The following is a 25,024-nucleotide window of genomic DNA, read 5'->3' as shown; positions in this document are numbered from 1 at the left end:
TATACATAGCATTGACTTGGGGGTTATTCTAAAGTATCAATCACTTATGATATTCAGTTAGATTGAGCAATGTAACTTGGTAGGACATGCTTCATATTCTGCCCACAACTTCTTGAGAGCTGTTCTTCAATAGAGATTATACAGATTTGACACTTACATGTGCAAATAGGTCATTTGTATGCACATTTTTGACAGAGACCTATGTATCCATCTCATTGCTTTGACAGTACAGTCATGCACCACTTAATGACAGGGATACTTTTGAGAAATGCATCTTTAGGTGATTTCATCATTGTGTGAACAACATAGAATGGACTTACCCAAACCTACATAACCTACAATGCTATATGGTATAGCCTATGGCTTCTAGGCTTCAAACCTGTGCAGCGTGTTACTGTACTGAATACTGTAGAGAACTGGAACACAATGGTATTGTGTATCTAAACCTAAGTACAGTCAAAATACAATGTTATTATCTTATGGGACTACTGTCTTATGTGCAATTTGTCATTGAGGGAAACATTATGTGTTGTGTGATTGTATTAGAAAACATTAGAGGTACACCAGCTTAAGTGTCAGTTATTTGTATGTAATTCAGTCAACTCACTGTGGTTCCTTGAAGAAAATTCATGTGCTCTGACCATTTCTTTTACATGTGGAATGTCTACAGCAGCGTGATTACTGACAAATAAAACTGCTCTTTTTTTTTTTTTTTTTTTGCATGGTACCTTCATATTCAAATGTATCCTTAAAGCCTATACTTAGAGATATTAATCCTTTTGATTTACCTATTTTATCCTAATTCATAGCCCAAGATGAAAACTTCTTTTTGATACTCAATGCCAAGTTAAACATTTTATGAGACCTTTTCATTTACCAAGTTCCCAAAGGAAAGCACCTCTTCAGTCATGTGACATTTTTTCCTGAGAGCTTTAGTTAATGTTACATGTATGGCATATGTTTAAGTTTATAAGAGGTTGCCTAAAGAAAAACTGTTGGGGAAATGCTTGGCATCATATTAATGCAAGTCAGTATGTCTCAAGTTTGTCTACCTTTTTTTCTTATATTAGCAATGTTTGCATATTAAAATATGGCTAATGAATGATAGAAGTACATGTTGTGGTCATTTTGCTCTGAAGTAGACTTTTAGTGATAACAGGGAAATTGGTCCTAGAAGTTCTTCAGTAAATGCATAAGCTGTGATTGGCTTCTTGCCAACCTGTAAAATTCCATCTGATAGTTGGTAGCTATAATAGTTCATCATTGGAAGAAAAATGCTGAGCAGATTTCCAGATCATGTTGACTTAATCTTTATTCTATGGCTACATAATGTGTTTCATGAAAAAGTTATGTGACATTTCTTAACAATAGATTGTGTTTACATGATAGTAACACTGGACAGTATGAAAAATTGTACAATTTACTAAGAATGGATCGATAGCGTGGTTTTATATACTAAAGCCAGAATTATGGATATAAAGAATAAACATCTTTTTTTCTCTTCTACTCAAAATTAACACTTCTTAAATCTTACCCAGTAGGAAGGAACATTTCTGGAATGATTATATAAACCTGTCTTTGGTGGATTGAGTGAAATGGCAGATACCTCACCTTAATTGCAAAAGGGCATTGAAGCTTGTGATATCAAGAGCTCCCTGTAAAGCCAGGATGGATGACATTCTATTCGAAAAGCATTAGAGCAAAGAAGTTTGTAGTTCAGAAAGATGTAAATAAAATACTGCTCAGATGGCATTTTCTATTGCTTACCTTGCAGCTGTTATTTACTAGAGATTCTGGTTATTTAATTATACGTTTTTTGAGGAGATACTCAAGGTCATAGTTGCTGCAGATTTTTAATTATATACAAAGCTATAAAAAGTGGAACATTTCACCCTGGGGAGCCCCCCAAAATGACTGTAACCACTTTATTAAGTGAGCTACCACAGAGATTGGCTATGGTTACTAAATCAAAGGTTTGTGTATATGTTTTGTTCCTTGGGCAATCATTGTTCCATAGTTCTCATTTTTCACTATCTGGAAGTGCAAACCAATAAACCTTTCAGGAAAAGAACACAATTTTATATTTTTTTATAGTTATTACCCACATAGTGTTCAGGAAACTTTACTAACAAAAATAGCCTATAAACTTAGAGTGTGTGTGTCTACGTGTATGCATATACATATATATCTATGTACACACACACTAAATTTTGTATGTGTATACACATATATATGTACACACAGACAATATGTTTATAGTGTATGTATATATATTGAGATATACATATATAATTTCTAAATATTTGTTAGTGTTCAAATATATATACTAAATTTTGGCTTAGCGTAGTAAAAACAAACAGACAAAATACCGTATCACTTTTGTTTTTGTAAATTGTAAGGTCAGTTTTTTTCCTTTCCCCTAATGTGGTTGCAGTCAGGTATTTTGGAAATTGACCTTAGGAATTTGGAGGGGTAAAATCTATTCTTTATTTGTGCTGCAGGTTTTATGTTACTGTAATGTCATACTTCCAAACAATAATTACAAAAGCATTATCCTATAAGAAGTCCTATTTGTCCAGTCTATGCACAGAGTCTACGTAAATTAGTGCAATTGACTCTTTAAGGCTGTTGAGTCCAACTATTAATCTTGAGCAGCATCCCAGTGGAGTCCATTATGTTAGAACTTGAAGGAAGAACACGAAGGATTGTAGATCAATTGAGTCCGCAGTGTGAAATACAAACTCTACTTTTACTTTAGCATAACTATTTTAAGAAAACAAACTGAAGAGTAGACCCCAATATATTTCAACCTGCTAGCATTCTATTATTAGGTTAAAATCCCTACTCTTTTGTAAATGATTAAAATCTCTGTTATATTCCAGTTTGAAACATTCTTCTTTCATTAACGAAGTACTGGTCTTTGTGCTTATGTTCTCTTTTTGTCCTTTGCTACATTAACTGAGGTAGAAAATAAGGAAGAATGGTTGTTTCCCTGTATTAGAGTCCTGATGGGATTCTTAGCACTTGTGAAATTGATGGGTTTTTAACACCTGCCTGAATGTGCTACTCATAAACTTGGCCATTAATACTCCTTCCTCTATGCCTGTACCCAAGGTATTAGTATTCCCCCAACAATGCTATCCATCTCAGCAGCCCTCTTCCACCCAAGCTTTGGAAGGTGCTGTTCTAATGTGAACTGGCTAGCTCTTAGCATAATAAGCTGTATAACGACCATCCCAAAACTCAGTGGCTTAAAACAGAAATCATTTTTTCTCTCTTGTGTTTGAGATCAAGTCGAGTTTGACAGACCTACGCTAGGATTGGATGGTGCTGGCTCCCAGAGTCAGGTTGGATATAGATCTGCTCTATGTGTTTTTTATGTTTGGCATAACAGGCTACCCAATACATGTGCTTCTCATGGCAGCAGCAGAAGCATAAGAGGGTCAAGCAGAAACAGTGGATGACTCCTAAGGCTTAGGAGCACAATTAGTACCCAACACTTCTGCCTGCATTCTGTTGTCTCAGTCAATTCACATTCCCAGCCTCAGTATCAATGGTGCAGGAAAATAAATTGGTTGACATTAGAGGGAGTACTACAAAGTCAAATGGCAAAGAATGTGGAAACTATAGAAAGATGAAGAACTCATTGGGAGGCCGAGACGGGCGAATCACGAGGTCAGGAGATCGAGACCATCCTGGCTAACACGGTGAAACCCCATCTCTACTAAAAAATACAAAAAACTAGCCGGGCGAGGTGGCAGGTGCCTGTAGTCCCAGCTACTCGGGAGGCTGAGGCAGGAGAATGGCGTGAACCCGGGAGGCGGAGCTTGCAGTGAGCTGAGATCCGGCCACTGCACTCCAGCCTGGACGACAGAGCCAGACTCCGTCTCAAAAAAAAAAAAAAAAGGAAAGATGAAGAACTCAAACAATAATACAACCTTCTATATCATACACTTAAAAATTGGCCTCTTTTCTCTCTCAAAACAATGCTGTGCAAGGCAGCTCTAGAATAATTCTTTGACTAATAAGACTAGTTATTCAGTAGGTCACTCTGAAGAGAATCAGTCCATTCCGAGTTTTCTGTAGACCAGTGCAGCTCAGATGGGATCCATGGACTAGCTGCCATTACATGAACCCTTTGCTTTTGGTCCACAAAAAGATAAAGCAGTTGTACCAAATGTAGATTAATTATGACCCCAGGTACATTATTCAGTTTGCTGAAATTGTTTTTATGGAGCAAGAAATTGTCAATGAAGGAAGCAGTATGTTTTGATTTTCAAGTTGGCTCATGGTATTCTTCATATAGCAGACAGGCACTTTGAGTAGCATTATCCAAGAGCTTGTCTAGAAAAATGTATTCCTTAATCTAGAATTTTGTTTCTTTCACTAACTATAGATTATACACATTTTCAGAACTGAAGTTAAAACATAATGAATTTGGTACTTTTATATTAGCATTATAGTTCCTTTCTGTTTGAAACTATTCAAACAGAATTGTTGACCAGTAGTACAGGTCTATGCAAGGAATAACGTAATATTAGGATAGATATGAAATTTGGCAATTATGTAAATGCATAAGAAAAATGAAGTATAAAATATGTCTATTTTCCAAGCCCAGTATTCCCAAAATATAGTCATTGCCCTAAATAGAAAAGTATGTTTTCCATTGCCTCTTCTATCATATTCTAAAAACATTTATTATGTTCCATAATGTGTACAAGTTACCTATTTAAAATACATATGTGATGTAATAAAAATATATTGCTATTATTAATATTTATATGGTTTGTCATACATATTATCTCATTCTTATTGGATTGAAGCATATCTTCCATTTTTTACTTCCATTTAGAACCTATCAATAAATCATTTGTAATAGCTTTAGGAAAGATTAAATGGATAGAATCAGGTCATACTTTATGGAGTTTATATTTTCAGTATTATGTTGACAGTCACAGTCATCACAAACTTAATTAGAAAAAAAATTAATGAAATAGCTGCAGGGCCTAACATCTCTAGAAATAGTATCAAGGAAGGCCAAATTTAAAATACAGCATTAAGTATATATCTCCATCCCTACATTTTACTAGTGTGTTGCTTCTACTCTCTGAAGCAATAAATTGGCCTAGGAAACTACCTCTCCATCTTCTGAACTCCTAAAATATTTGCTGCCTAGAGATTTGTTTGGTGTTTATTTACTCACTGGTGTTATTTTTCTGTGCATCTATTTAGCTTAATGACGTTTGTGGACTGTTTTACATTTAGTAAAACATTTCCATATTTTTTATTTTTAGTGCTTACAGCAGCCCCATGGAGATGTTAATGTTATCACTATTTTGTAGATGAAGGAACTGACATCTAGATTAGATAATTTTTTCCCAAAGACACACAACTAGAAACTAGTAGGGAACACTCCAAACACATTTTTATTTTTAAAAGTTCATTTATGTCAGCCCTTCTATAATAGACACAGAAAATATAACGTGTGCAGCCATTTGTCTCCCTTCCATGCTCATGACAGAAACTAATGATTATAAATGCTAATATTTCCCCCAGATCATATCTACAGCCTCAGAGAACTTTTCAACACATTATTTCAGAAAGAGTCTTAACATTTTTGGAGTTGGCATTCAGAATTAAATATGTTTGATATTCCAGCTGTATATCTCACTTTGTTACATTTATATCTTTTGTCTCCCTGACCCTATCGTGTCTGCCATTGTACTTTGCACGAAATAATACATGCTAAATAAATATGTTAATAGTTTTTGGTTAAATGGGTAGAAGTAATAATGTGGCAGAATTTGGTTGACTCGAGGAATAGATTTTTTCTTTTATTATCCTTGAATAATTTACTTTTCAGATATTAATGGGACTCATTTGTGCCAATAAAATGGCACATATTAAATTTTCTGTCACAATGCTTGACTCAAAGAATGCATTTTATACATTTGAGATTCAAGGATGAATTCATTCAGTGAACATTTATTGAACATTTTCTGTATGCCAGCTCTGTGCTAGGTGCCGGACATACAATATTGAACAAGACAAATATGATCCTTGTCCTTTCAAAGCTTATTGTTTGCTAGAAGAACCAGATATGAAACAATAAAATCCACAAATATAATACAAAGTAGAATGTGTGTTTTTAAGGAAAAGAGTTACCTGCAATGATAGAAATGATGCCTAGTAAGAGAAGAGTTTTCCTGGTGAGGAGATAGAAGGTGAGCATTCTTTGCAGAGGACACCCTCTGCATTCTAAGGAGGTCCCAAGGCAGGGACGTGCTTGGAGCAGAGGAGGACATGCCAGACCATTGTGGCTGGAAGACAAGGATCAAGGAGCAGAGCCATAGCTCTTTCCCTAAAGAACTAAAAAGTCCAGTAAGGAAGGAGGCACAAATCAGCAACAGCATTAATGCTACACAATACATTAAATGAGAAAAATAATCAAAACAGTTTGTGAGAGGCAGGATTAGAAATACTTAACAGATGAAGAAGTGGCAGACTACACTTGGGGCATGAGAGGGAGGCAGAAAAGGACATGTATGAGGGCCAGAAGCACAGTGACTGGTGCAAGCATTGCTGGTCGGGGCTCCTTCCTGAAGAATAGGACCATCTGGTGACTACCTGGATTGCAACTAACAGAGAAGGGGATATCATATGAGTTGGGCAGATCCCCCAAAAGACATCTTCATATACAGAAGCAATCTAACAAGGTCACATCATGGGTTTGACTGCAGGGTTTGTGAATTCTGACTTTGAAACTGCAAATGAACCTACTCAGTTAACAAATGGACTGATTGCTTAACTTCTTCAGTACTGTTTAATGATATGTAAATGCACAGAAGTATCTTGCCTCAAGAATATTGAGTTTCATTCGTTTGTTCAATAAGTATTAATTGAAATCCTCCTATCACTTCTCATTAGATTCAGATACAACACTGAATGAGTCCCAGTCTTTATTTTCCAGAAGCTTTCAGTCTGGGAAATGGTGTGTGTGTGGAGCGGGGCAGGGTGCAGTTGGGGGACAAGGTAAAGGGTGAGTTTTACAGGTGGAATCAACAAAATGGCACATGTTAAATTTTCTGTCACAGTGCTTGACCCAAAGAATGTTCTTTCCCTTCCTCCATTCCCATTTATCATAGTGTAAGGTACTGTATTTTTTTATCTGAAAATCTCTGTCTTGTGAGACGGGCAGCAGTCTCTATAGTAGATTTTCAAATCTTTCTGGAGATATAAATGGCAGTCATGGTACTTTACAAAACAGCCACTCTAGCAGATGCCAAGGGTCTTATCGATGATGCTCTTAAAAATTAAACATTGTATACTTACTTTCTGTAAGTCTCTAATGTTTACATTAGTGTATACATATACAAGGCTTCAGGTCTCCCTCACAAAAGTTAGCACCCTAGCGTATGTAGTAAGATAAAGACATGAGCAGTGTCCCTTCACTGAGTCTTTTAAGCATATGTCACACATCCACAAATAATCCCACAGGTAGAGGGAAAGATCAAGACTCCTACATCTCAGTTATTCATTGAACGGTTTCATGTTTAAGCATTTGGAATTTATGAGGATTACGAATTGGAAAGACCATCTTTTTTGTAATGGAGATGGATGTTGGATCGGGCAGAACAGTGATGAAGAATACTTTGAGTGTTAGACTGGAAATTTGAACTGGAGAAAGTAGATGGAGCCTAAAACGTGGGCTGTGACTCAGTCTACAATGGATAGAGGTTTAATCTTCCTATCTGATGTCCTGGTGTTTGTTTGCATATACTGGATAATAAGAAAAACAAAACAAAACAAAACAAAACAGGAAAAACACCCAAGGAATGTAATAGATCTCAGTAAAGAGGGTACCTTAGTCCACTCAAGCTGCCATAACAAAATACCACACACCAGGTCGCCTTGAATCCAGCCCTGTGAGGGAGAGATAGCTGGAACTGCTGTCACGTTTTAAGGAGAGCAGCCAACACATTCAGGATGGCAGAACAGAAAGGTGGAAAAACCCATGACTACCACGCAAAGCCATGAATTAATCAAACCTGAAAGTATCTACCTCCTGACTTCCTGTGAGAGATGACACATTTTCCTTATTGTCTCAGTCAATTTTAGTTTGGTCCTCTATAAAATTTGCAGCCAAACTTAGCTTTTATAAGACCCGCAGATTCATTAAACATGTGATGCTATGCAAATAAAAAGACCTCTGCCTATGTGTAAAATTTCAGAAGGATTCATTCAACAAGTAGGTTTTGAGAGCTTACTACTATTTAAAATTGATTCATTGTGAGAATGTGTTTCTGTCGGGGTTTTGGACTCTGTAGCACAAACATGAAATTGATAGTAAAAACCAGCTGGCATTCAATGTTGTTTCCATGTGAGCTCTTTATATGCATGAAGGGACTGTCTGTGTCTCTGTTTTTAACCAAAAATGAAAGTAGAAATGGAAAATGGGTGAATGGCTAAATTGGACAACCATGAAACACTCTCACATGATATTTTAACTTTGTGGAATATGCCATTCTGGAGTTCAGTGCATACTAATACTCTGGTGCTTTTTAATTTATTCAGTTTTCAACTTATTAAAACCCCATTTCATTCAATACATAGTTACTAGATCTAATGTAGGACATATGTAGGCTAGAAAATCATGCTTTTGAATGTACTGTTTTCTTTAAGGATAAAGTTGAATAGATGATTTTCCTATGTGCACATTTGCTTTAAAATGCTTTTTTTTTGTATTCCAGATACAAAGGTAATGCTGTCTTTAGTTTTCTTTTTTCTTCTGAAATACCAAGAAAGATGACCTGTAGTTCTTGTTGCCTCTAAAGTTGGTCTTTTTTCTCAGATTAATTTAAAATTTAGCTTTGTTCACACCTGAGACCCCTTTAGAATAAACAAAATCTACATTTCTTTTTCAAGCAGTATCCTGTCAATCTAAGAAGAAAAGAGAATCTTGTTTCAATTGCTGGCTTCTCATAGCATGGCATTTGTAGCAGTCTCACAGAAGATTAGTAACTCTAGCTCAATTTGAAACTTAGATTTTTGTTGAGTGTGCTTCAATAAAATCTAGTAAGATTTAAAAGCAAGTATTCATGGTTTATGAATTAATGTTTTTAAGTAGCACATTAAGAATTTGGAGGAACAAATTCACCAGCAATATCCTTGAAGCCTTCAAATGATGGAAATAGTAAGGTCTATCTTTTCCTTTGCAAAAATAGCAGCAACAGAGGAATTGAGAACTTGACCATTCTTCCTAGTGGGATCATACATAGGATGAAAGCATGAATTTATTCACCATCTAAATGCAGCTCCTAATTCCCACCAGGCACTCTGTAAAATCTCAATAAATGCTGATAGAGTGATGAACTACTTTGGGTCTAGTCCCATGATATAACTTCAAATTTCTTTTCTGCTGATCATGTGAGAGACTATCTGATTATTATTAATATATGGACTCCAAGGGAAGCCAGACAGATGACGGTGTATTGTTAGTCATTTTTTCCGTAAAGCTCACCAATTTTCTAGCATAAACCACAGTAGACCTCGAAGATGCCTATTTGGCTTCACAAATTGGTTTCTTTTAGCAATGTAGGCACACACAATCCCACCTTTATCAAGGTGTATTAAATGCTAATATGTATTATTCTTTATTAAAGGCTACTTCTAACTCATCTGAAAAAAAGGTTCTAGATTACCATAGGTGGTCCCACAAGAAAGCATGTTTGCCTTTTGTTTGTTTGGAGAGAGGATCTCACTCTGTCGTTCAAGCTAGAGTGCAGTGGTGTACTCATAGCTCACTATAGCGTCAAACTCCTGAGCTTAAGCAGTCCACCAGCCCCAGCTCCCCAAGTAGCTGGTACTGCAGGTGCATACCACCACACCCAGCTAATCTTTTTATTTTTAGTAGACATGGGGTCTCGCTGTGTTGCCCAGGCTAGTCTCAAACTCCTGGCCCAAGCTATCCTCCTAACTTGGCCTCCCAAAAATGCTGGGATTGCAGGCATAAGCAGACCAGAACAGGTCTTATGGAATAGGCATGAAGGAAGCAAAAATGTAGAGAAACAGACATAGAATATTATTCAGTAGTGATATAAAGGGATGGCAAAAATGTTTCTGTCTCTATGTTTCTGTCTCTATGTTTCTGGGTCCACGCCAGACATTGTTAATTTGTCATTTCCATTTTTTCCATTTAACATAGACACAGGCTCAGAATCCTTCTTAAGATGAATACTGGAGGTTACTGTCACTATCCTAATTTAACTGCTGAATAAAAACATAGTTGGTATCTCTAGCAAGATAACAAATTCTGACAAAGATCAAGACCACTTACTCAAATGTATTTTTTTGGCAGCTCAGCACCATTTTTCTTCCTCTGTAGTCATCAAATCTTTAAGAATCTTCTGCTTGGAGATACATTTCTATCCTGACCATCTATTTTGCCACCATTGCAATGATTTATAATAATAACAATGAGATGTTATTCAGTGTATGGTTAGATCGTGCTACCTATTGGAAAACAAAAAGACAAGTCAAGTTTGATGCTTTTACATATGGGAAGTGAGTATGCCATTGAAGTAGTCACTATTAAACTGTTCATCAGTTTTCAGTTCTCCTTTACTTCCAGGCATCCACTCTTTTGGAAGTTAGGTCTGGCTAAGACAGGAAAGTTCCCTGGACCCCTTCACAGGTCTTGCAACAGTTCTGTGTGGCTCACTGACTGGCTGCTGCACTCAAACCCCTTGCAGGACAGGGAGCATGCAGGCAAGTGGGTGCCAGGCTGGGTTGAGTGCTTTTGAGCTCCAGCCACACAGTAGCATCTAGGGGTGTGTTACAAGTAATGCTCTTTTAGTAGTTGCCATCCACAGATGGCTAAGTGTTAACCAGCTCAGTGGAGAGTCGGGATGACAGCTTTTTATACCCTGCCCTCTTGGTACCTGCGTTCTTGTATCCAGGAGGAATCAGGTCACACGGACTTGAAGGATGGTGAATGCAGAGGTTTTATTGAGTGATGGAGCTGGCTCTCAGCAGGATGGGGAGCTGGAAAAGAGATGGATTGGGAAGATAATCTTCACCTGGAGTTCTGCTGTCCCAGGCCAAACTCCTCTCCACCTGTACAGCTGCCTCTTCAACATTCAGACACTTCTTTTCTCTCCTACTCTGCCATACTGCTCTGCTCCTCTGCCAGTGGAGTTTGGGGTTTTTATGGGTACAGGGTGGGTTACATGGCGGGCCAGAGTGGTTTCAGAAAGAGCAACATTTGGGTGTGAAAACAGGGTTGTGAAGTTCTCATTTAGGGCCACAGGCCCAGGCTTGTGGGTGGGGCCTTTGCAGGGGAATCGTGCTCTTCTACCCAGTATTTCCCGGCCTTTTGTCCATATCATGACCGTGTGGTTTTCTTACGCCGTACTTCATGTCCTGGTTTCTCCTGCATAGCTCTAACTATTATAGTGCTAAAACTTCATTTTCCCAGATTTCAGAGTGAGAAAACGTGAAGTGGAGCCCCACCAACCCAAAGTGGGCATGTAGCGTGAACAAAAAATGAACTTTAAAACCACTAAGATTTAGGCTAGTAAAATCTGTCCTTTCCTAACTAATGCTACTCCATTGGAGTAATATTAGGGAAGAGTCCTTGGATGAGACACAGTGGTCTACACAAAGACATTTGAAGACATTTGTTAGCATGAGCTTTGACAAGGAAACTAAAAGCTTGTTTCATTCCAAAACACCATCCATTGTATGACCTAGCATTGACTTAGTAATAGCTTTGGGGAAGAATAAAAGATCTGCATTAAAAGCACACAGAACTCTTTTTAATAAAATGATAATAGCATGCATTTATCCAGAAAAGTATAATCTCTTTTATTATCTCCACTCCAAATCCAAGCCTTTTTGACATTGAATCACAAAAGTCTTTTGAATCACTTCGGTAATTCAGTATTGATAGATAGCTTCAAAGTAACGTGACCTTTTTCAGAACCAGTGTGTGTTACTATGATTTGATCAACATTGCACTTTTAGGACTCCAAATAATTTTGAGGAATATCAAAGAATGCTAGGAATTCATCTGAATTTTCATTAATTGTATCATTTTCTGCTTACTTGGGTTAGGTATCACTAGATATTAAGTAATTCTCTTAAAAGTCTCCAACTTTTGATAGGTAGCTATTTAGCACCATCACAACACATGAATCATTTATATTAATCTTTCATAGGTTTACTAATTATTTGGCCTATTCTGAGACATTTCATAATTTCTACTGCTTTTAATTGCATTTTCTGAGAGAGGCAAGGAATTTATTTCCTTGAGCATCAGTGACAACTCAAAATACGGTTTTTACTTTAATACCTCTTTCCAGCTTTGGTCCTGTAAGGCACTGAGTCTATTTTTTTTTTTTTTTTTTACCAGAGAATATGGATGTGATATTATTTCTTCATTTATTTAGTATATTTACATTTTTATTTCATATTTTTCCATACTCATTTATCTTCACAAAAACTTTTTAAAATTTTAATACTGCAATGTAGTACAACCTTTATAAATGTTTTACAAGTGACAGCTATCCAAATACATTATAATTCATCCATATATTATGTTACTAAAGATAATATTTGAAGTTGAAATCAGATGAACAATGATCCTACGCATGGCTAAATTTATGCTCACAAAATCTATGAAAACTCTGTCCCAACTTGCTCTTCTTCCTAACAGCTGGACAGTTACATTTAACAGTAATCATAAGACAGTACCCTATTTTAAAATGTTAACATGTGAAAAAATTGCTTTGGAATGCAAGGACTTTGGTGTTGAAAGTGATTTAATACATAAATAGCACTATAGCCATATGATTTAATACAAATTTAAGTATAATTATAAATATACACAATGTGTTCATTATGTGATATGTAAATAATGTACCTATTAAATATAGTCATAAGTTTATACATCACAAGTGATAAACATCACAAGTGATAAACTCTCAGCTTTCTCCTAGGAATTTATGAGCGCTTTAGTCAGAAGTGACTAAGAAAATGCTTTCATCTTTGTCTATACAGACTAGCATTTAAAGCATTAGGATATTTTGTGATCATCACCTCTGATCCACACTGTTCAATTCCGCATCAACTTTATTGGGTTGATTACTTCTTAAAGTTACTCTGAGAAAATCCTCATTCTTGACAATATTTATAAAAATGTTGGTTTTTCTATAACAAATGTTCTCTAGAAAAAATGCTAAATCTTGTTACTCCTGGGTATGACTTTTCTGTTTTCCCTCTAATCTTTCTATATCTCTGAGCTATGTTGGCGGTGGTTAAAGCAGGTATTTTTGTCACTGTGGTTGTCTTATTGTTTTCTGGGTGTTAAGTTAGTATTATGGAAATAACCTCTCTATTCAGGAGCCTTAGATATTGTAATACTTTCTACCATGCCATTCAACATTTCCCTTCACCCTCACAGTTCTGAATTTTATTATTTCATTTTTTCACATTCTTTATATGTAAATGGCAATATTGCAACACAAACAGACTACCATAGAAGAAAAGAGAATTATCAGAGAATTAATTAATATGAATGTGATAAAATCTAGCATGGTTATTTTAGGTCAATCTTTATCTAGATTCACATATTCTAAAAATTAGACCAAAAGTCATTTCAGAAAGTTGAATTATTTCCATTTTAATATTTTACCATCATTTCTGTAATCTACCTGTAAAATACAAGCTATTTTGAAGGAAATAATATGATTGCTCACTGATGTACAATAAGAAAACAAATTTTTGTACATTAAAAGATCTAGGGAGGTGAAGAATAATAATTATCAATATAATACTTTGGGCATTATTACAGTCCTGGTGAGTGTTTCTGGCAAGTATTCAAGAGGACTTTATAGTACTTTTTCATTTATTCATTTTTGGTGGACTCAGATTCTTGAAGAAGAATAATTTTGAGCTCAGGGAATAATCAAGTGATTACAAAAACCATTGTCTCCAAATTGTTACTGTGAGCATGACTGTTTATGTAACATTAACATCTTGGTTTGTGCCAAAAAGAGTTGTAATGTTAAAAACAACAACAACAACAAAAAACAGATATGTAACTGGCAAACAACCAACTCCTTCCCCAAATCTTTATAAACAGAAAGGTTTTGTATTACTACTGAGATCTTAGAAAAATCTCTGCTGGAGAATTCTAAATAAATGTCTGATGTTTAATCAGCTTTGCTCTTGAGTTTCTTAATGGCAGGCCATAGACTGAGCACAGGTGGATGTTGTTTTTGGAAAGCTAATGTGAGCTATTGGAAGACTAATTCTCACTAGGAACATGTGTTAACCAAAAATTCCTTAATGAAGACTGTCCTATTAATAGTCCCAGGAGGACTTCAGCTCATTGATTGCAAGCTTCAGTGCGTTAGCAAACACTAGGGGGGAAAAGCTGAAAAAGCTTTCATGCTGATTTTTAAACTAACATTGTTAGAGTCTAATTTTCACCTTTATCAGTTCACATGGTGAGACTCCAACCCTGTACTTTTTAAGTTAGGAGATAATTTATGGAAAATTATCTAATTAAATTCAATTTAATCCAAGTTGCGTATTTTAGGGTCTGTGGTACAAATTGACCTATTCATTTTTTAATTAGGGACTTCCTGTCCTAATCTCTTTTCTATTCTCCATCTCTTTCATTTCTTTTTGGCTGCTTCAACAAAATACCGCACATTGTCTCACTAATTAAGGAACTGTTTTGCATCAAAGGACACTTTACTACGTTTTGATTCTTTGAGGAAGAGTGCAGAAATTACTTGAGGTGATTGAGTAGTAATAATAATAATAATAATAATAATGCATTTGCAAGACACAGGGCTGATTTTGATTCATTTTGCTGAACTTGCCACTCTAAATTACATGGTTGCATAGGATGAGAACCTATGGAATCTAGTCAGTCACCAATTTTGTATATTGCCTAATAAATCCAAGAGCAGCCCCCATATATAACAGCAAACTCTTTTACTTTTGTTCCAGCATTTTTCTTCTTTTCTTTCAGAGTCACAACTTTTTAAAGTATGGTAGGGCCTGGCTCTGGTGCTGCTGGTAGGTTGTCCAATGGAAATAGGACAGAGTAAGTGGTCATTTCAGAATTAATATCTAAATCAGATGGTAAGCAGGATCATTTAAATGCAGCTCTTCCAAAAATAATCCCTTAATGTTCATGCTAAATGTGTTCTCGCAAATGTAGGGCCCCTGGCTACATTAATATGAATTTCTTGGAAGTGAAATATTTGGGGCATTTTACAATTTTATTTCTGATAAAATTGCCTTTTATTTGTTATCTTTAAATGTCTTTCAGGTTTGTATTAATAATTTGTATTATTATTATAATATGCATAAATAATATGCATTATTTGTAATAACCATTCATCCATGTATTTTTTACAAATATATTTTGAGAGTCTCATATGCCCAGACTGGCAATGTACTGGGGTTATAATGATTAACAAGACATAGTCCTTTGTCTCAGGAGTTTAATTTTCTCCAATATGATTTTTACTTTCCTTTGAAACTTTAAAGAAATTATACAGCACCTTTGAGTATCTTCAGTTTTTATCTCTTATACCTAGATAGACTCAGAAAGAAGTCTTTACTTAGTTTTAAAGGGAGCAAAAGATAGAATACATCGTTTCTACATTAAAACATTTATTTTAATTCCTTCGTAATGTTTTCAACACAAATTAATGTGCTAAGTGGATAATTATGTGCCTGGGACATTTTCTAGTTGAAGAGAAATAGAGATTTTCCCAAACGATATGTGTCTGAACAACTTGTATTACCCATTTGTATTCTTATTTCAGATGATGGCATACAACTATATATAATATCTATTATATATAATGTTAATATAATAGAATGTTACATATGATTAGCAAAAGTGTCTGACCACTTACCCATCGAAGATTTAAGATTTGAGATTTTATTTTCCGAGCATTGTTTAATCTTATCTATTACCCATAGTCAAACCACTGGCATTTCTGTCCCCTTGGAAGAAAACTATTGAGGTGTCATGTCATTTTGGACCTGAAAGGAATCTGCCACATTATTCAGCTCCCTAATGTATTAGGTTGGGAAACAGAAGCCAGAGGGATGACATGGTGTGAATAATGCTGCTGTTTGTAATACGGGGGAAGAGTTACTAGGACTAGAAAGAGGTAGAGCTGACTTCAAGACTCTGCTCTTAAATATGTAAAGCTTCCATTCTTTGGACTTGCAATAAATCGCTTTTCTCTGTTGCTTTTGTTACCTGTTAAAGTAACAACAAAACAATTATTATAAAAAAACAGAATGAAAGTATAATATTTGTTTCCTATTTTGTCAACTTATTTCCATGATGGACTTGCAAAATGGGTGTTTATAAACTATACTACATCCTACACCAATTTAGGTTACTGTGGTTGTTTAGCAACAGAAGTGAGACTGTATAGTTTACATATCATTCAGCTACATTCTGGGCAAACATTATTGCTATGACATATTATAGGATCATGAAACAGCACTTTTATTAATGATATTTTGTTCAAAAATCTTTTTGCAAGTTTAGAATTTCCTGATTCTTGATTACTTTTGGCACGTAGCTGAAAAGGGTTTGTCACTATCAGTCGTGCTGTTGGTTTCTGGTTGTCTTATGGGGAAAAGAGACAAAAGGGCACGTTTGTAGTGTTCCACTGAGTTTGTGTGAGATGGCGCAGCCTGCAACTATATCATTGTTTGATCAAATATTTTAATTTTTACTTCAACAACTATTTTCCTTTTGCATCTTTTGTTGTTATGTATAATATTATGATATGAGAATAAAAAAACATTACCGTTACTCACAGTTCAATTACTCCTTAAGCATTATAGATGATGATGGATTATCACATACATTTATTGGGGCCAGGGGTGACTTCTTCATGAATGGAAAAGCCGGATAAGGGGTGAGACTGTCAAAGACAGTCAAAGCCACCAAGGTGTGTAGCCTCTTGCTCTAGTCATTGTATACTGGAAATGACGTGCTGGAGGATGTTCCAAGGTCAGAAATAGAAAAGTGAGCCCGAGACAGTGAAATGGGATACTTCCCTGATCCCCCACATAGGACTTGCAACAGTCATGTGGCTCCTCTTGTTTAGCTGTCATGCACGCTCAAACTCCTTACAGGAGGGGGAGCATGCAGATGAGACCCCTGGGGTCCACCCCCACAGCAACGTCCAGGAGTGGGTATCTGCAACTCCCAAAGCCCAAATGGGCACGTGATACAGTGTGCTCTTTTAGCCTTGCTGTCCACAGACAGCTTAAGTGTTAACCAGCTCCATGCCCTCTTGGTACCCAGGTCCTTGTCCGGCATCCAGGAAGAATCAGGTTCCATACAGCCTTGAAGGATGAATGCAGGGGTTTTATTGAATGGTAGAGGCGGCTCTCACCAGGATGGATAGGAAGCTGAAAGGAGGATGGAGTGGGAATATGCTCTTCCCTGGCGTTTGGCTGTCTCCTCTCTAGCCATCCCCAGCTGAACTCCTCTTGATATTCAGATGCTCCTTCTCTTCTCTCTGCCATGCCGTTTGGCCATTCTTCTGCATTTCTGTTTGTCTCCTCCTCGTCTACTTCCGGAGCCTGTGGTCTGAAGTTTTTATAGGTACAAGGTAGGTGGTGTGGCAGGCCTAAAGGCAACTTTTGGGAACAAAAACAGGAATACCTGTTCCCATTTAGGGCTATGGATTTCCAGGCTTGACGGTGGAGCCTTTGCCGGGGAGCTACCCTCTTCTACCCAGTATTTCTCTGTCTCCTGTCCATATCAACAGGTCATCAGTCAAGGACACAAAATGAAAAACCAGACTTGAGTTACTGAGTCAAAGTAAAGAGGTGGCAGGAAAGTCAGGAATAAGAAGCAAAATAGAAATAATGACATGGTCAGTGGTTCTCAAACCTTAGGGTGTATCAGAATCACCTGGAAGGCTTATTAATATATATATAGTGCTTGGCTCCATGCCCAGCATTTCTGCTTCAGTAGGTCTGGAGTAGGGCCTGAGAATTTGCATTCCTAACAGGCTCCTAGGTGATGTTAATGATGATGCTCTGGGGACCACACGTAGCAAACCATTGGTCTAGATGGATTTCAGGGATAAGTAATAGTGCCTACAGTGACTTTCATGAGCTCCTGGGATTGGTTGGGTGAGCTGAGTTTGCTGAACAATTAGGAATAAAATAGACAATTATATAAAATTTTGGCTTTTAAAAAATTTTAATTGGCTTTTTTTTAAGTCAAATGCACAGCTCAGAGTTTATGAGGATGTGAACCTCTTTCTGCATTAAAATGCAAAATAAAGCTATATTCTTATTATATAAACATACATAAAAATTATTTCCTCTCTGCGAAAAGTGATTTTTTTCCTATTTTTGTAGTTTAACAGCTAATACAGTGCTCTGGTTAAGCATGTGTGCTCTGAAAGTAGTAGACTGCCTAAGGTCACATCTTGATTCCACCACAAGCTTTGTACCTGAGGTCACAAGTTTCTTAAATTTTCAGAACTTCCTTTGTAAAGTGGAGATAATAGCAATGGCATAGGGTTGTTGTGAGGATTAAATGAAGTAATGGCTTTAAACCACTTATTGGAGTACCTGGCAATACTAATTGCTCCAGAAATGTTAGCTGTTATTGGAACACCAAAGTAAGTGCCTTTGTTTAGGAATATGACTTTGTATATAATACTTTGGTACTTATCACACGTTTAACCTGATAGGTTGTTCTTTGTATCTATAATTCATTATAACTCTTCTGCTAAGAATAGCCCTGAGTTGGCATGAAGTTAAATTATATGTAAACAGTGTGACTTAGAAGTGCATTACAGATAGCAAAGAATCTAAAATTGCCTCAAGCAAATTTCACACTAAAAAGAAAGAACACTTTCTATAGCACAGTGGTTAGAAGCATCTACTCTGGAACCAGATTGTCTGGTTTATATTCTAACTCTACCTTTCACTAGCTCTGTGACCTTGAGCAAGTTTCTAGACCTCACTCTTCCCCAGAATCTTCATCTGTCAAATGGTGGTAATGAGTTGGGCACAGTGGCTCACACCTGTAATCCCAGCACTTTGGGAGGCCAAGGTGGGCAGATCACTTGAGGTCAGGCATTCAAGACCAGTCTGGCCAACATGGTGAAACCCTGTCTCTACTAAAAATACAAAAATTAGCTGGGCATGGTGGTGCATGCCTATAATCCCAGCTACTTGGGAGGCTGAGGCAGGAGACTTGCTTGAACCGGGGACAGAGGTTGCAGTGTACCGAGACCACACCACTGCACTCCGGCCTGGGTGACATAATGAGACACCATTTCAAAAAAAAAAATGCCGGGCGCGGTGGCTCAAGCCTGTAATCCCAGCACTTTGGGAGGCCGAGACGGGCGGATCACGAGGTCATGAGATCGAGACCATCCTGGCTAACATGGTGAAACCCCGTCTCTACTACAAAATACAAAAAAACTAGCCGGGCGAGGTGGCAGGCGCCTGTAGTCCCAGCTACTCTGGAGGCTGAGGCAGGAGAATGGCGTGAACCTGGGAGGCGGAGCTTGCAGTGAGCTGAGATCCGGCCACTGCACTCCAGCCTGGGCAACAGAGCGAGACTCCGTCTCAAAAAAAAAAAAAAAAAAAAAAAATGGTGGTAATAATACCTATCTCAAAGTGGTTATAAATATATGTGAACATGCATACACACACAAGAGATCATCTATATAAAGTGATTAGACCCTACAAATGAAGTATGCAAATTGCTTAGAACAATGCCAGGCACAAAATAAGCATAATTAGCAGTGTTTGCTGTTCATATTTTGTTCAGGTATTTTTTTTTTGGCAGAATTTTTTGGAAAAATAAATCTGAAATATTGTTATTTTTCCCCTATAATTCGATATACTGCAGCATAGGTCTGTGACAAATTTGCAAAATTGAAAATGAATACAGTCATCCCTCAGTATTAATGAGGGATTGGTTCCAGAACCCCTTCCCACTCCACGTACCGCAAGGACACCAAACCCCTTATATAAAATGATGTACTATTTGCATGTAACCCATGCACATCCTCTTCTATATTTTCAAATCACCTCTAGAAACAATGTAAATGCTGTGTAAACAGTTGTTATACTGTATTGTTTAGGGAATAATGCCAAGAAAAAAAGTCTGTACGTGTTCAGCACAGACACAAGCATCCTGTTTTTATATTTTCAATTTGATGTTTATGAATCCATGAAAGTGGAACCCATGGATATGGAGGGCTGACTGTACTGTCTTAATCAAACTACGTAAGAAAGAAAGCCCCTCTCCCCACCCCTTCTACAGGTTCATAAAAATGTAATTGGCATTCATTTATAACCAGAGTTAATACCTTTAAGACAGTGTAGACTTTAATGATGTTTTAGAAAAAAAAAAAGAGTCCCCTTTTATACTTAGAAAATTTCTAAAAGTGTACTTTGAAAGGATATCATTGACTTTGTTATTGCCAAGTTCTGTGGTCTTTTCTCCGTCTTGTTGTCCCCTGGTCTTGGTTTTCATGTGACTTTATTGACTACTCTGTCCTTGAAATTGTCCCTTTTCTGGGCAGCCTGACTTACACACAGCTTCCTTCCCAACCATTACTCCAGGTGGGCACTTCTTCTGTCATCTGCCACTCCCAGGGCATGTGTGCCAGCACCAGGCTTCACCTTCCCTTCTCAGGATGCTTCTTCAGAGGGATCACTGATTCCCAAGGCCTCCTCTCCCCTCTCTAAGCTGAGGCCTTGTGTCTGATCTGTTCTCCCAGCTAGCTCTGCAACCCCAAAGCTTGCTAAGTTTCCACTTGAATTACTCATCACTACTTCAAAACCAAACTTACATTCCTCTAAAAATGTTTCCCCTGGCAGCATCCCTGAGTATCAATAATACCACACTCAGCCCAGGCTCTAGGCTTAGCATGCTGCTGCTGTGTCTTACCCATACTTTTACATTCCTTTCTATTTTTCCCCCAAAGTGGCATCACTCCTACCTGCCCTTCTAGAATAGGACCTTGTTACCCTCACCTCTAGTTCCTAGGAGACCTTGATGCTGCAGGCACTTTCTCTCCAGTACTGTATCACCAACAGGCTAATCTTCCTTTTAACAAACTATTCACCCACACCAGGGCTGTTCTGTTTGTTCCCATATCAAGTGGAGATGTTTCTGTCTGGCTTTCAAGTATTTCCATAGTTCCTTTAAAGCTTGTAGCCCTCTTATGTCTCACTTGGGGCCACCTGGACTCTGCTCTGGGCAGGCCTCTTGCAAGAATCATATGAACACATTCTCCACATTAGCCCTTGCCACTCACCTGGACTTTGAGCAACCACAGCATTTACACTCAGCACTTAATATTCCCTTTTGCCTGTTTATATTTGTACAGTATGCATCAACTTTGTTTTCCAAGTGTACAAAGACAAGAACTGTTCTTTAAACATTTTAAATTATATCCAAATTTAACATAGCATCTGGAACTGTGAAGAAAGAATATATAATACCCATGAAAGAGACCAAAGAGAAAACATGCTGCTCAATTCCCTTATACAAGTGAGGACTCTGAATACCTGAGATAGAAAGTTTAAAATTTAGTAGTTTTATATTTAGACTGATGGTTACCTTCTATTCATGGCAAACGATGACTGCTTGCCATTTATATTATTGGCATAAAGTTTTATTTTAGAATAAATTTGCTTTTGATTAAAATATTAATTTAGAGAGAGACTAATAAATTAAGTAATAGCTCTAGAGGTACAAAAATATGGCAAAAATTGTGAGGGTAATACTCAAGTGATAGAAATCTTGAAAATACTATAATACAATATGGTTAATCTGTGCTTAATATGTAATTGTTGACTGACTCATAGCTCAAATCAGTCAACCTAGAAAACAGTGTTCAGACCTGTGTTAGTCATTTTTCACACTGTTATAAAGAACTACCGGAGACTAGGTAATTTATAAGAACAGAGGTTTAATTGACTCACAGTTCCATATGGCATAGGAGCCCTTGGGAAACTTACAATCACAGCAGAAGGTGAAGGGGGAGCAAGGCACCTTTTACATGGCAGCAGGAGGCAGGGGTTGTGGGGAACTGCCACACTTTTAAGCCATCAGATTTCATGAGAACTCACTCATTATCAGGAGAACAGCATGGGGGAACCACCCCATGATCCAGTCATCTCCCACCAGGTCCCTCCCCTGACATGTGAGGATTACAATTAGAGATGAGATTTGGGTGGGGACACAGAGCTAAACCATATGAAGACCCATTGCCTAAAAGCCCCATATGACAAAATGAACAGACACCAGTTTTCACAGCTGAACTTTTATCAAGGGAAGAGAAAAGACTCAACGAGCAGAAATGATTTTCGGCTCCTAGGAAGTTATCTGCTTGCTGTGCTTGTTGGAAGTGCTGCCATGACTGCAGGCCACTGCCTTCATCTGGAGGCAGGGAGTGGGGACATCCCTCAACTACCCGTTGCTTTTCCTACGACTCTCTCCCACACAAAGTCTAGCTTGAACAAGCTGCAACACATTAACATTAAATGAGTCTCAAAAAAGTTTAAATTCCCATATGCAGAATCACTTGCAAAAGAGACTTTTGTACTTCACATGCCAATTCTTATCCTCTTTGTCTTATTTTTGGAAGCTCTAACAGCCACCCTCAGAAACCCTACCTTACAGTGGTTTCCACCAGCAAGCATAGCTTCCCTGACCAGGCTTGCTGAATTATAGTCCCTCAAAGTAAACTCTCTGCAGGAGAACATAAATAGACTGTGGCTGGAGGTCCGTTTATGGTGGGGCCTAAAAAGCCAAAATCCAAAATGCAACGAACTCTGAATATTGAGAGAGATGAAAAGGGGATCTACTGTATGATGCAATTCTGATGAAAACTACCCAAAGTTAGGCCAAATTTCACAGGTTAAAATTACAAGCACCACAATATGGTGCTCACTTCAGACATCAGCTGCAAGTTTGGGGGACCCCAGCTCACTTGCACTTCTGACCATTTGGGTATAAATTTGGGAGTCCCTATAAGCCCCCAGGTTTGATATTTGCTAGAACAGCTCACAGAACTCAGAAAAGCACTATACTTACAATTAAAGTCCTCCTATAAAGGATATAAATTAGGACCAGCCAAATAAAGAAGCACATAGGGTAAGGTCTGAGAGGGTCTCAAGCATGAAGCTTCTGTGTCCTCAGGACACATCAGCCTCCTGGTACATCAATGTGTATCCCCATCTAATAAACCTACCCAAGTCTTGGTGTCTAGAGTTTTCATTGGAGTTTCATTATGCAGTCATGATTGATGGAATCATTATCAACGTGAGTGGACTCAATCTTCAATCCGTCTTTCATCCCCAGAGGCTGGGAGAGAGATCAGGTTAAATGTCATAATGGCTCCAAGCCCTAACCCTTAATCACATGGTTGGTCTATCTGGCATGGCTAACCCCCATCCTGAAGCTATCTGCGGGCCCACAGTGAGTCACTTCATTAGCATAAATTCAGACGTGGTCCTAGGGGCCATATCATGGATAATAAAAATATTTCTATCACATGAGAAATTTCAAGGGTTTGGAAACTCTCTTCCAAGAACCCAGAACAAAAACCAGATAAATTCTTTTTATCTGGCTAACGACATAGAGAAAATACAGTAAGAATTGGACCTATTTTAAGTCTTAGAAAACCCAAGACACAAAATTATGATTTTTGGTGGTAGAAGGAAGAACTATTTGAAATTGTTTGCTGATTTTAATCCATACTAAAAGAACTGGAGTTCTGAGATTGTTGTTAGTCTTTGCTTGTCAAGAATGATATTAAGAGAGCACCCAAAGTACAAAGTTGTACATCAAGGGTGGATTTGTGAAGAATTCAGGGAGGTGGGGGATACTAGAAGAAAGATGTGTTATTGGTTTAACCAGAAGGTTACCCATCGAAAAATGTCATTTGAATATAAAATAAAGGATCATTAAACATCACTGGAGTCTTTTCTTTTGTTTTTCATTCATTCATTCACTCAGCAGTCTTTATTGAGTATTTCAGATGCTGGTCACTGGACATAGATTGCTATACCATCGGTGTAAGAAAAAAAGTTCGTTTATTTGCATTTCATGGAAAAGGAGAAGGATGAACTATTTGAAATTATCTGGTGATTTTTTTTTTTTTTAAGACGGAATCTCACTCTGTCACCAGGCTGGAGTGCAGTGGCGTGATCTCGGCTCACTACAACCTCCGCCTCCCAGGTTCAAGCGATTTTCCTGCCTCGGCCTCTCAAGTAGCTGGGATTACAGCTGGGTGCCAACACACCCAGCTAATTTTTGCATTTTTAATAGAGATGAGATTTCACCATTTTGGCCAGGATAGTCCGAAACTCCTGTCCTCATGATCCACCTGCCTCAGCCTCCCAAAGTGCTGAGATTACAGGCGTGAGCCACCGCACCCAGCCTATTTGCTGATTTTAATTGCAATCTAAATGAACCTGAATTCTGAGATGGTTGTTAGTTTTTGCTTGGCAAGAATGATGTTAAGAAACCCTACCCTCCAAGTATAAGGTATTAGGCGTCAAGTCTATATTTGTGAGGAATTTGGGGAGGCGAAGAATAATAGAAGAAAGATATGTTGTTTGTTTAACCAGAGGCTACCATTTAGACTTAATGTTTCAAGCAAAATTAAGAAATGTTTTGAAATATGATGTGTTGTAAACTGTTCTCTTTTTTTTACTTTCCTGTAATTGGAGCAACATACTAATTTCTACAAGTTGTGACTACTAACAGAGAGCAATCACCTCACAGACTTGTACCGAAGAGATGAGACCATCCAGGTGAAAGGAAACGGCTTCGTGCAGAGTCCTCGGTTCCCGAACAGCTACCCCAGGAACCTGCTCCTGACATGGCGGCTCCACTCTCAGGAGAATACGAGGATACAGCTAGTGTTTGACAATCAGTTTGGGTTAGAGGAAGCAGAAAATGATATCTGTAGGT

The 25,024-nt window shown here is 37.6% G+C and overlaps 1 protein-coding gene across 3 annotated transcripts in view; it reads left to right on the top strand.

Annotated features, from left to right (window-relative positions):
* The window catches only part of PDGFD (platelet derived growth factor D), a 247,808-nt gene that overhangs the window by 131,440 nt on the left and 91,344 nt on the right, over positions 1–25,024 (top strand). Inside the window, exon 2 of one of the 3 annotated variants that reach the window (XM_005579479.4) lies at positions 24,836–25,022. The exons of 1 other annotated variant lie outside the window; for it this stretch is intronic. In XM_005579479.4, coding sequence (XP_005579536.3) covers positions 24,836–25,022 — 187 coding nt within the window. Of the gene's footprint in view, positions 1–24,817; positions 25,023–25,024 lie in introns of all 3 variants that reach the window. One more of the 3 variants, XM_005579478.4, reaches the window with a different exon arrangement.

This window comes from Macaca fascicularis, chromosome 14 (genome assembly GCF_037993035.2).
Source record: "Macaca fascicularis isolate 582-1 chromosome 14, T2T-MFA8v1.1".
Classification (NCBI taxonomy): Eukaryota; Metazoa; Chordata; class Mammalia; order Primates; family Cercopithecidae; genus Macaca; species Macaca fascicularis.
Note: the sequence above shows the minus strand (reverse complement) of the source record. Positions and strands in the feature narration are given on the sequence as shown.